This window comes from Lates calcarifer, linkage group LG5 (genome assembly GCF_001640805.2).
Source record: "Lates calcarifer isolate ASB-BC8 linkage group LG5, TLL_Latcal_v3, whole genome shotgun sequence".
Classification (NCBI taxonomy): domain Eukaryota; kingdom Metazoa; phylum Chordata; class Actinopteri; family Centropomidae; genus Lates; species Lates calcarifer.
In genome coordinates this window covers 12,498,779-12,510,465 of record NC_066837.1, presented here as the reverse complement: position 1 = coordinate 12,510,465, position 11,687 = coordinate 12,498,779, and the positions used below count along the sequence as shown (strand labels likewise).

The 11,687-nt window shown below is 40.6% G+C and overlaps 1 protein-coding gene across 1 annotated transcript; it reads right to left on the bottom strand.

Annotated features, from left to right (window-relative positions):
* Positions 1 to 2,109: 2,109 nt before the first annotated feature.
* LOC108896621 (PRELI domain-containing protein 1, mitochondrial) lies at positions 2,110 to 11,450 on the bottom strand. The gene is made up of 6 exons (XM_018695846.2): positions 11,282 to 11,450; positions 10,312 to 10,518; positions 9,272 to 9,497; positions 8,204 to 8,317; positions 7,513 to 7,591; positions 2,110 to 2,341 (listed from the first exon to the last, which is right to left on the bottom strand). The coding sequence occupies exons 2-6, from the start codon at positions 10,401 to 10,403 to the stop codon at positions 2,220 to 2,222; spliced, it is 633 nt and encodes a 210-aa protein (XP_018551362.1). The 5' UTR covers positions 10,404 to 10,518; positions 11,282 to 11,450; the 3' UTR covers positions 2,110 to 2,219.
* Positions 11,451 to 11,687: the final 237 nt, after the last annotated feature.

Below are 11,687 nucleotides of genomic sequence, written 5' to 3'. Positions count from 1 at the left end.
AGTAATTTACATTGAGATATTATTCCTGCCAAATAAATAGTCACTTTTAAACCTTCCATGCTGAATGATTAGTAAAGAGTTTATGTAATTCCAGCAGAATAGCTTTAACTACTTGTAGGCTTTTTAGGTTGGCTTCTCCGCTTTCTGTAGCCCCCCCCAGCCTTTTCTTCTTATGTTGCATCTTTATGTCGTTGTGGGCGACTCTCCCATGTCACACCCGACATTATGGTTCATCTTTTGTTCCCGCTGTAGAGGAAGGGAGAGCTGGCTGGGATTTAGTTGAGAGGAGGATGGTGGGGTTGGGGTTGGGGGTAAGGGTGGGGTGGGGGGGATTGTTGGGCTGACATACTGTGCAGAGTAGGGAGAGTTCTGTGCCAGAGACCTGTGAATATGTTCCTTTTTAGCGGATGTGTAATATGCATTCAGAAGATGTTATATAAGTTCCTTTTTTTTTTGTTTTTGTTTTGTGTGTGTGAGCGCGTGTACACGAGTACCTGGTGCTGGCTACATTTAGCAAACACTTGAAGGTATTGTGTATTCTCTCATTGTAATATAATTAAAATGTTTTATACATAAAGCTGCCCCGGCCTCGTTATTGCCTTTGAAAAGATTTCTGATTCGCTGCTGACTGGGCGGGGGACGGAGGGGGGGACTGAGCACTGTGACAACCATCAACTGCCAAAAAAACAAAGCAGCGGGAATACGCAGATAAATATGTTCAAATGTTGTGGGGCTTCCTGTTCGGTTTGTGCAGCTGTGAAACTGAGATCTGTCGTCTGGAATATTAACTACTTTTTAAAGGTCAGAGTTCATCTTATGTCGCTGTTCTGCCAAAGAAAACTGAACCGAGGAAAACAACAAAGAGGCCAAATTAAAACAGGAGTTTTTTTTTTTTTTTTTAAATTTTTTTATTAAAGCTCAATTTGACAAAGAAAAAAAACCACAAGACAATAAACAATGAACTTAAAAATGCAGAATTTGGTTGAAAACGTTTTTAGATGTAAAACACCTTCAACTGTAAGTCCACTAAATTCTGTTTTATTTGTTTTACTACCTGGCTAAAATAAATTACAAACATTCCTTAATGCTACTTAATCCTTCAAAATACATAACATGAATTATTTCTGAACCATAATTCAAGTCTTGCAGCAGAGAAATCCAGTCACATCCATCTCAAAGGGAATGCAATGGTTGAAATGTACACGATAACTAACTAATCATCAGCTTCAGCTTTGTATCAACAAGTGGACTGAAATAATCTATTCTCACTAATGCACGGTGCAGTGACACAGTCATACAGTTAAAGGCTGATTAAAATATATGATGAATATGAGCATGAGGATGAGAAAACCGCTCATTCTGTCTTTTTTGATATGAGTCAATTTGGTATCTGGTGATTATCTGTCCTCTGGTACAGGCTGAGCTGGCAGTGACTAACCAGCAGCATTTACAATAAACTTTCCATTAATGTGCGCAATATTGCAGAATAGGTGCCAACTAGTAACACATACTGAGCTCTGTCTTTGAACGTTTTACTACAGTTACAAACCCAGAAAATGTCAACTAAGGAAGAAATCATAAAGAATTACACAGAATGGTGAACTGTTAAATAACCACTACACACACACTGAACCAATAAATTATCATCTTAGTCCAAATGAAAACTATGCAGTCACAGTATTATGATTTGGTCTAATGTGAACTTTAGGCTGGACCAAAACCTAACACATGATAATATGTTACTTGAATTGCTGAGGAGTGATTAATGATAAAGTGTTCAGCTGTATGAAGAATATGAACATTGTGCATGTCCTGCAAAACAGAATTATATTTATATATACTGACTATTAATATATAATTATTCAATAGTTTTCCGCTGTAAAATATTAAATAAGTGGCCGGGACACGTCGGCCAAACTTAGCATTTTCACTGACGCAGCATTAAAAGGTGCTGCTGTTCTGAGAGTTTAAACGAAGGCAGCAGGTTTTAATAAAAAGGCTCAGCACCTGACAAGACCTGAGATTTAATAAAAGCTAAGAGAGAGAAACGGAGAAGATGACAGCTGAGAGCAGAGAGGAGGAAATAAAAGAGAACGGAGCTTATCAGGTTCCCCGGGGACAAAACAAAAAGTGCCCGGCCGAACTTCAGCGTAGCTGAGGTGATCGAGAAGTAAAAAAGGCAGCGTGTTGAGTTCATGTCACCTGCGCAGTTCATCCTGTCAGATGTACTGCTGGGGTTTCTGTGGGGCGCTAGCAGCTGAGGCCAGGTTCTTGGCTGCTTCTTTGGCTTTTCCCGATGCGTCCTTCACTGAGTCCCTGAGCAGCCGCTGGGGCATCTCTCCTGAGAGACCACAAACAGAAACACAGATCAGAAAAACTATAACCTTCTCAGACACAATTACTGCCTTCATCAAGATAATGAGGTGATGCCTTTTTGTTGTTGTTGTTGTTCAGACTCTTAAAAGAAATGTTCCTTGTGGCTTTTCTTGGACATGGAAGGACATCTGCACACAGAGCCAGTGCTCGTGTGATATTTGCCTCCTGGTGCGTGAGAGGAAGTGAACTGCTGCCGGGAAACAGTGGTGAGTTGAAAAGTAAAATAATACGAACAAAGACGTTTTCTGTTCTCTCACAGGCTACATCAGCGACGGATTTTAAAAGATATTTCGCTGCTGAAGCTTTAATTAATGATCCTTGTGACCACGAGGGGACGTTCACTCCTGCTTCTCCTGTGAACAGAGAGAATTCAGCTCCTGTCCGACTGTGTCTGACTCGCTTTTGCCTTTTTCTGGATATTCATTTATTCATTGATGCAGCTGCATGAAAGACAGTTCAAAACATAAGGAGGGAGAACGCTGATCTGATCACTGCTGTGGTTGTACGAGGGTTTTTCTAACCTCACAGCGGAGAGGAAATTATTTTTCAGAGTCTGATCTGACGTGAGAAGAATCAGCTCACTCACAGGGTTATTTGTTTCTTTCAACATGACTTTCTCTCTGTGTCTTTAACCTTGTGCTGCTGCAGCTTTTACATTAATCTGACTGTCTTTAATTCAGACCGGTGCCAGGTTGAAAGGTGACAAAATTTGAATCCTGACAAAGCCTTGCAGCGAGCCCACGCCTGTTTGCTGTTATGAACTGTCTCACACTGGATTAAGCGCCACGGGCTGCAGAGTCTATTTGTGTCTGACCTCGCCGCGAACCCTCAAACATAAAGTGCCTCACGTGAGAACAACAACCCCCGAGTCGCAGTACAACAGAGCGGTTTCCCTAAACCGTGAGAAAGAGAGAGAGAGTGAGAGACGGAAAGAGAGTCTTGACGAGCTGCTTCCTCCACTTTTGTGTGTTTTTATACAAAGATGCTGCAGAAGTGTTTTTGTTGCGGGGGCGGGCTGCAGGCGGGCAGAGGGAGAAACCTAATGAGCTGATAACAACTGGAGGGAGTGGGACCATGGAGGCCAAAAACAAAGCAAAGGCATGATTTAACTTCTTACACATTTGATTTCTGCATCAGATGTTTTCAACAACTAAAATCTTCTGGTCATCCCGCAGGCTTCAGTGGGAGGCGACGTCAGCTCTGAGAGTCGAAGCCTGACCGGTTTTAACATGTCTCCTTTTCCTCTCTCGAGTTGAGTTGATTTCTTGTGTGTGTTTACTCCTGTGACGGTGCCACTGAGTCTGGAGCGGCGGCTCCACCAACACTTGCTCAAAGTGAGAGGCTCGTCTGAAAGCACCTTAAAAACCAGTTTAAATCTACCTGCAGGTACTTTCACGATAGGAGGAAAATCCCAGCATTCCCATGACGATGCTCAGGGTCTTTTAGGTGTTTATTTAATTTCTTAACACACAGTCCTTCCGTCTGTCTGTGTGTGCTGTGGGATCTTCAGGTGATTTTTTCAGACAGTGCTGTACTCGTTTTGATACGAGTTACCCATCAATACCAGGGTTTAAAAAATACAATCTGTCATGCAGGGCTGCTATGAATCTGTTTATATCAATTGCGATATCTCATATCAACTGGTCTTATTATCCAGCTCCATAAAAATTAAATCTCATGGGGTGTCATGAAACTCAGAACCAAGATTTGTTTAGGTTTCTCGCTGCAGATCGGTGTAAGGGGTTGCTCTTATGGGTTTAAAGATACAAAGGATCAATAAATACAGTCAGTAAAATTCCAGTGACAGAGAGTTAAGACTCATATTCTGAAATGAAAAATGATCAAAGTATCAGTTCTCTTTTGTTCTGACACATTAAAACTTTCTCTTCTTGATTGTATTTTTACTCGGGTCCCTCCCTGTTTGATTTTCTTCTTGAGCTTTGTCTTCTGCTCGTGTTTGTCGTCTCTCTCAATGAGCTGCTAAAATAAATAAATAGAGCTTTTCTTCTTTACCGTGCTATTTTCCTGATAACGCTGAATTTTGATTATGAGGAAGATCTGACTCACTGGGTCGATGCTGACACAGACAAACAGTAACGTGAACTCAGCGCTCAGAGAGGAAGTCACACATGGATACTTGGTATTATGAATGATGAACAAATCTTTTTAGTCACAGGACACTAAGTTAATATTTCATTTTAATCAGCTGTGAGTCAAGGTGTTGATGCGTCCGGAGAGCAGAGCTGTCCCAGACGACTGACAGTTCTCTGATAGATCACACTTCAATCATCTGCAATACAATTTTAGCTACATAGTATAATTACACTGATCAGTCACAACCTTAAACTGAACGGTGTATGAGGTATATATCTGCATATATATATACAGTATGTGTCGTATACTGTGGCTTCTCTAAAAACTCCTCTACATGTATTTCATAGATTTTCATCAGGCTTTACTCAGGGCGTTTCTAGCAGCTGATGGTAGCAATGATGCTAATTAACTGACACTTGACTCACAGTAAGAGATCAGAGGAAGGCATGTGAGGTAAATTGGACAGTGGACAGCGGAGGCACACACACCCAGGAGCACTGCATGCAATCACAGCATCACTGAAACCCATTGTACACCTGACACTGTTCTCTCCAACCCTCCCTGTCACTCTGCCATCCGGTGACAACATGCAGGAAGTGATACCGGTTTCAAGGTCAAAGGTTTTCGCCTCGACTGTATAACGTGTTATGTGTTTCATGTAAATGTTAAGTGTCATCTAATGTGACCTGTAGTGACCTAGTGTTTGCTGTCTGTCTCTCCTCTCGTGTCTCCTCCCCGTGTTCCTCCTCTGTGTTTTCATTGGCCGAGGCAGGGCACAGCTCGGCACACCTGCCTCCAATCAGCTGATCATCTGCAGTGTAAGAACCCCGGCCGAGATACTTTTGCCTTTCACTGTGGCAACAACCACTGCCAAACACCGGTGTTTTCTCTGTGTGTCTCAGTTACTCGGCCTGGACCTCATGTTGCTGCCGCCTGCTCACCTGCTACCTGGTCTAGTCCCCATTATCTCTTCATGCCAAGCTGCTGCCTGGAACTCGGTCTCTTTGTTGCTGCCTTGCCCCCACCTCACCCCTGGATCTGGATCACTCCCCAGGTACTCTACAACCCCTGTGGCCTTCTCACTGGCTGCCTCTACCATTTACAATAATATTGACTGGTAAACACTGAAACACTTTGAATTGATTGTGCTGGTGTCATTGTCTCTGATGTCTGAAAACCTAACATGTCTTAACTCAAACACCAAATCAGCAGGGCTGCAAAAAGTAAGTAATCAAAATTATTGATCAATGTAATATGAAAGGTAATCATTCCACCTAGAGCAATTTTCAAATATAATTCAACTCAGTTGTGACTAAAAAAAATCTAAATGTAGAGACTGTGATTTAAAACAATGCAAGACAAAAAAAAAAAACAAAAATCACGAGCAGTCTTCCTGCTCTGATGAGGGCAGTAATAATACAACATCATCCATGTGTGAGTAGGGTTCAGTTTTTATCTCGCACAAATGTGACACTAGTGTCGACTAAACTACGCAGGATCTACCTCTGTACCAACACTACACTAACTTCTGAGTCACTTTTTCTCTGTTTTACTACTCAGACTTCCTGCCCTCTGACTTTTTCAAGACAAACATGGTGTGTATCTGCACACACACACTCACACACACACACACGACACACACAGGGGGAGACAGTCACTACCTCGGCTACAGAAACTACTGCGCGAGGCTAATCATGTGACAACCCCGGGCGAGGCCTGGGATGGCAGATGGGCGCCTCGCTCTCCGCTAACATACTCACCACAACGCTCAGCCTGATGCCAATCCCTGCAGTGCCATCAACAAAGGGGCAGTGGGATAGAATCACAACAATGGGAGAATGTCCTTTCAGACAACAGTATGCTGCATTAGCACAACACGCAGTTTGAAGCACAACGCAAGCCTCAGTGGCCGGGACACACTGCCAGACAGGGCACTACCTTTCTCACGGAGGGGCAGAATCAAACCTCTCTGATTATTAAGACTGACTTTTCAAACGTCTCTAAAAATGTGACTTTTCTGGGTCTGATAATGAAGGAATGCTTAAAGTCAAATTTTTAAAAACCAAAATTCACTTCTTTCAGCCCCTGAAATGTAAATATTTTCATTTTTTTTATAAGTTCTATTGCATCAAACTAAATATCTTTGTTTTTGGACAAAAAAAGCAGTCTAAATATGTCGACTTGGGAAATGGTAAGTTTTTAAACTATTTTCTTACATTTCATGGACCAAACAAATAACTGATTAATTTGGAAAATAATACAGATTAATCAGTAATGAAAATAATTAGTTGCAGCCTTAGTTGAGATGGAGAACACACATCTGCAGCTGCAGTATCTGTTACTCAACATCCATATTTCACAGACTGTGCCTTTAGTTAGCCTAAAGTAATCAAGTATCACTGTTTTTGCCTTCCTCTTGTTGTCTCAGAGGGATGTTTTCTTTCTTGTCACATGACCTGCTCAGCAGTGTCTTGTTTACGCAACACTGACATCCTTAATTGTTTTGGTCCGAGCCTAAAAACAGAAATTTAAGGTGTCTGTCGTTGCCATGGTTTCATATCCCTCTGCAGTTACATGGTAAGCTGCAACAACAGCGACCTTTAGGAGTAAATTTCTTGCCTTAACTGACACAACTTTCCAGTTCCATGTAAATTACTGCCATAAACTACTCTGTGACATTTGAGTGGATTTTGTATACATGAAAAGAAAAAATGTCTCACTGTGTCAGGGTCTTGGGAAAGTAAATGTTAAGCTTTGAATGTCTGGGGAGGAACAACTTCAGGACAATACATAATGAGGAGGATGTTTAGCCATGCGCCGAATGTAAAGAAAATGTTTAATTTATAAATTAAACCATGCATAAATAATAATAAATAGTGTACAATGTGTTGCAGTCTGATGTTTTGAGGAGAGAAAGCCCCACTTCCTGGATGAGTTTTTCTCCTTTCCAGAAATGGCAACAGTTAAAAATAAACTTGTTTTGTTTCCCTCTTCTCTTCTCCCTGCACTTTTCCCCTGTTTCTGCTGCTGAGGTGAACATACCCTGTAAGTTGGACAGTGCGTATTCCAGCCCCTTCATGGCCTTCACCTGGTTGCTCTTGAAGCGGGCCAATCCAAACTCCTGGGAAAAGACAGAACAGGAAATGGCTTCACGTGGGGGGAGACGTCTGAAGAACAACACTTAGCGAACCGTCTCCTCTCTCCCACTCTCTCTGGGGATTTCAAAACAAGCCTGGCATCCTCCGCATCTACTAACAATTTTAGGCTGACATATTTTTGGCACTGATTTCACTTCTCCCCTCAAATCTTCTGCTTTTTTACTTCTGCCGTTTGCACACAGCCTCCTTCTCCTCCGTTTCCCATACTATGACCTACAAATCAAACGGAAGCCTTGGAAACAGAATTCCATATTTCAGTTTTTATGGTAAAAACAAATGTATCTACTAACTGAATCATAAGTGTGTGTATATATATATATATATATATATATATATATATATTTTTTTTTTCCACATTCTTTGACAGTTAGGGAGGTGATTATAAATAACTGAGTGTGCTTTGCTACTATCCTTCAACAACTGTAACTCTAGACTGACTAATTCACATCTGAACATAATGACTTTTACTAAATGAATCCAGAATGGAACATGATGAAAATGTATATTACATTCAGGATAATTTACCAAGAATCATTTAAGCATAATTTCTGACTGCAGAAAGAAAGTAAATGTACCTGAATAGGTCTGGAGAAGCCATAAATGCTTGAGGATATCCACGCCTCCCGTTTGAGCTGGGTGGTGGCTGGCTGCTCCGCCGAGTCTTGGAAAACGCAACGTTCTTCAACTGACTGATGCCGGAGAGAGAGGAAAGTGACAGGAGGTTAAGATATAGGACGAGGCTGTGGAAACTATTTAAATTTATCACATAGCTCAAGAACAGAAATACGAGAACTGAATAAATAATATAATTAATTAATAATATATCAAACCGCTGAGCACAACCAGTTACAGATGGGAATATTTTGGAATTTTACAATTTGACTTGGATTAGTGTAGTCATGATTTGAGCTAAATAAATTCTCAGTTCATCATCTATTTGAAAATAAAATTGAAAATCTGCAACCGCTGTTTCTCTCAAAGCTGCAGGAGATCTATTTCATACTGCAGTGGATTAAAAACATGAGAGGCATCAATCCATCCCACATTGGTGTGCAGTGTACAGCATTAGCAGTTTGAAATGAAAAGCACACCTTAAAGCTGCATAATGTGCAAGTCATGTCAAGGTCCTTCCCTCCCTGGAAGATTATTGCATCTGAACTGTGTTCAAATACTCGCCTCCTTTGAAGATCAGGCTGGCTGAATTAATATTTTCCTCCCTACTGGGGTGAGCAGCTACACCTGACCGCACTGTGCAGTCTGTTCTGTCAGCACAGCGTACAGTATTATGAGAGGATAAACTATAACAATAACAGAGAAGAACTGTTTCTTTTTATTTAGATTTTGAATTGTAGAAGACAAAAAAGTCTATACTTGGGTGAATTGATTTTTTCTCCCTCATCTAACAGCATCTAACACTGACCACAGCCTGAGCACACTCTTATCACTGCAGCAAGCTGAGAACTTTAACTGGAGGTCTGCAGAAACTAGACTGAACAAAATATGTTTTATTAGAGCTTTCTAAAATATAGGCTACCGTATATACGAAATATACACTTGATATGAAATTAGCTGCACTAACAGCAATGTCGTTGAAGTGTTTCACTAAAATAAACCCACAGACCACAGAGAATCAGAAACGCCACCATGAGAGTTGTGTGGTTGAGGTTCCAGGTATAGGTGGTTAGGCTTCTGTTGACAGGGTCAACGATGGAGTCCTCAACGATGTACACAAAGCGAGACATGCCAGCGGGGAAGAACCGCTCCGCCCAGCGAGGCAGCCGATTGGTCTTGGTCAGGAGGCGTCTGGAGAGGAGCCGGTGGTCCGTGGTCACCTCCCGGTACACGACGTCCTCTGTGAGAACATGGGTGCTGGGAGATACAGGAAACACACAGACATGTCAGCCAGAGCAGTACTATTAACCTTCAGGTTTCAAATCTGTTTAACACAGTGATCCATTTTAAAAAAAAACAAATAAGAACAAGAAAGGTGCTGTGATGTTTATGAAACATTGCAGAGACGTCTCAAGTGTCTGATGCTGTTAGGTCAAGTCATGATGCAAATAAAACAGAACCGAGCAACTAAGAATATGTTAACCTTAGTTTTACTTCCCTGATGTGTTTTCTCAGTTCTCTATCTTAATCATGACCGAAGACTTTTTTTAGCTGTAGGTTCACATGTGTGAAGTAATGTATGGTCAATATGTTGTTTCATTTACATTAACTCAACACAAAAATGACATTCCTGTAGGTCTCCAAACACTCCAGAAACCTCACTTTACCCCAAAGATCAACTGAGTCTTAATCATATTCAAATTATAATAATGTGATTTCTCATCGGAATCTGTGAAAATCTGATGTTGTGGCAACCCCTAAATACTAATCTGAACATGGAAGCACTTTGTATTAACTTCCCATCATGTTCATGAAGTTGGCTGCAAATTACTGCTGCAGTCTGTGCTGTTACTATAAACAAACGTTCACCATGTTGCCTTGTTGTTACTTGGATCTAAATATAAGTGAACAAGTATATTGTAGATTCTTGTTTTAATTTCAGGAACTCAGCCAAAATAAAAAAAAACCCTAGAATATCTTGAGGGATGTTTCTGACATCCACCACGTGTTACAATGACCATCTATGATAAAAAAAAAAATAAAAATACTGACTTTGAAAATATTCTGATACCTGAATGGGTTAGGATACCTCTGCCAGAAAGCAGAGACAACATGGTCCCATGTGCTCCTGATGTCTGTGTTATTACAGAAATACTTGACCATTCTTCTCTCGCTGATGTGCAGGATGGCCTGAATCCAGAACCCTCAGGTTCCTCTCTGTGACTACACAAAACGATGAAAACAAGAGCGCTGACTCCATCCAAAGTCTGAAACGGTCCTGGAAAAGTGAAGAGAAATATCAGTAAGAAGAACAATAAGAAGTTATTACAAATGTTATGTATATGTGCTTATAAATTCTATGTACTGCAGTTAACTTTGAATATTTTGCAGTAATGTCATATTAGACCATTGTAGGACTGCTTTATCAATATGATTACATACATTTGATGGGTATTTCATTTCCTGGGTTCTCCCTTTAGCCTAATTACAGTAATGTGTAAACATTCTTATCGTCATATGTTACATAGCCTTTGCTTTTATTTTTCACAGCAAACCACAAATACAGCCATTAAAGTCGTGTTTCCTCACGACAGCTCAACAATTACTGACACAAATGGTATCTGATTCAGCTAAAATACCATTTCTGTTTGTTATTACACTGTACTGACGCAGTCTGTACACATGTCACCTTGACTTATGCCTTTACAGTGCGCTATAGTTGTAGTTTTATGGCTTTATGCTAACCCCCCGTCTAACATTACAGCTCACAACTGTCGGTTCCCTGCACTGCTAATAGCTAGCCGATTAGCGACTAAACACTAATCTAATAGTTTGACATCTAACGGTGCCAGTGAGATTGACTGACAACCGGTGAAGACATAGCTGTTTCACAGCTCATTCATGATCATGCGGTTTTGACAGCTAGTCTAACTATGACAACATCTCAACCTAGGTTTATTAAGTTTAGCTAGCTAGCCTTAATGCTAAGTGGACTTAAGTGTCAAACGCTCTTGGCTATTGGCAAACAAGACAGATCTTACCTGAGGTCACTGCTGAATGACTGATCACTGATGAAATATTAAGCTAATAAATGTCCGCAGAGTGCCTGCCTGCTGTGGCTGTAACCGAAAATTAGCTAAAGTTAGCTAATAACAGACATTTTGCTACATGTGACAGGACAGGCAGTGGTGGACCGAGTCGGACTGTTTTAGAACGGCACTACTTCCGGTCAACATTTCAAAGTAAAATATGATATAATAAATATGTTATTAATTGTTGATTATATGATAATAGTTATTAACATATTAATTACAGTTTATAAGAAATACATACTGACAGTGTTAAGAAATTATGATTATTTATTACTATTATCATCATATTATTTACATTACTATTGCAATGAAACACTTCAAATAGTTTCAAGACTGTACAGTAGGACATTGATTG

Coding starts and splice junctions, on each gene's coding strand:
- LOC108896621 (XM_018695846.2), bottom strand. CDS start 10,403: ATGGTCAAGTATTTCTGTAATAACACAGACATCAGGAGCACATGGGAC. Junction 9,498..10,311: donor AGGTATCCTAACCCATTCAG/GTATCAGAATAT, acceptor TGTATCTCCCAG/CACCCATGTTCTCACAGAGG. Junction 2,342..7,512: donor CGCACTGTCCAACTTACAGG/GTATGTTCACCT, acceptor GTGGTCTCTCAG/GAGAGATGCCCCAGCGGCTG.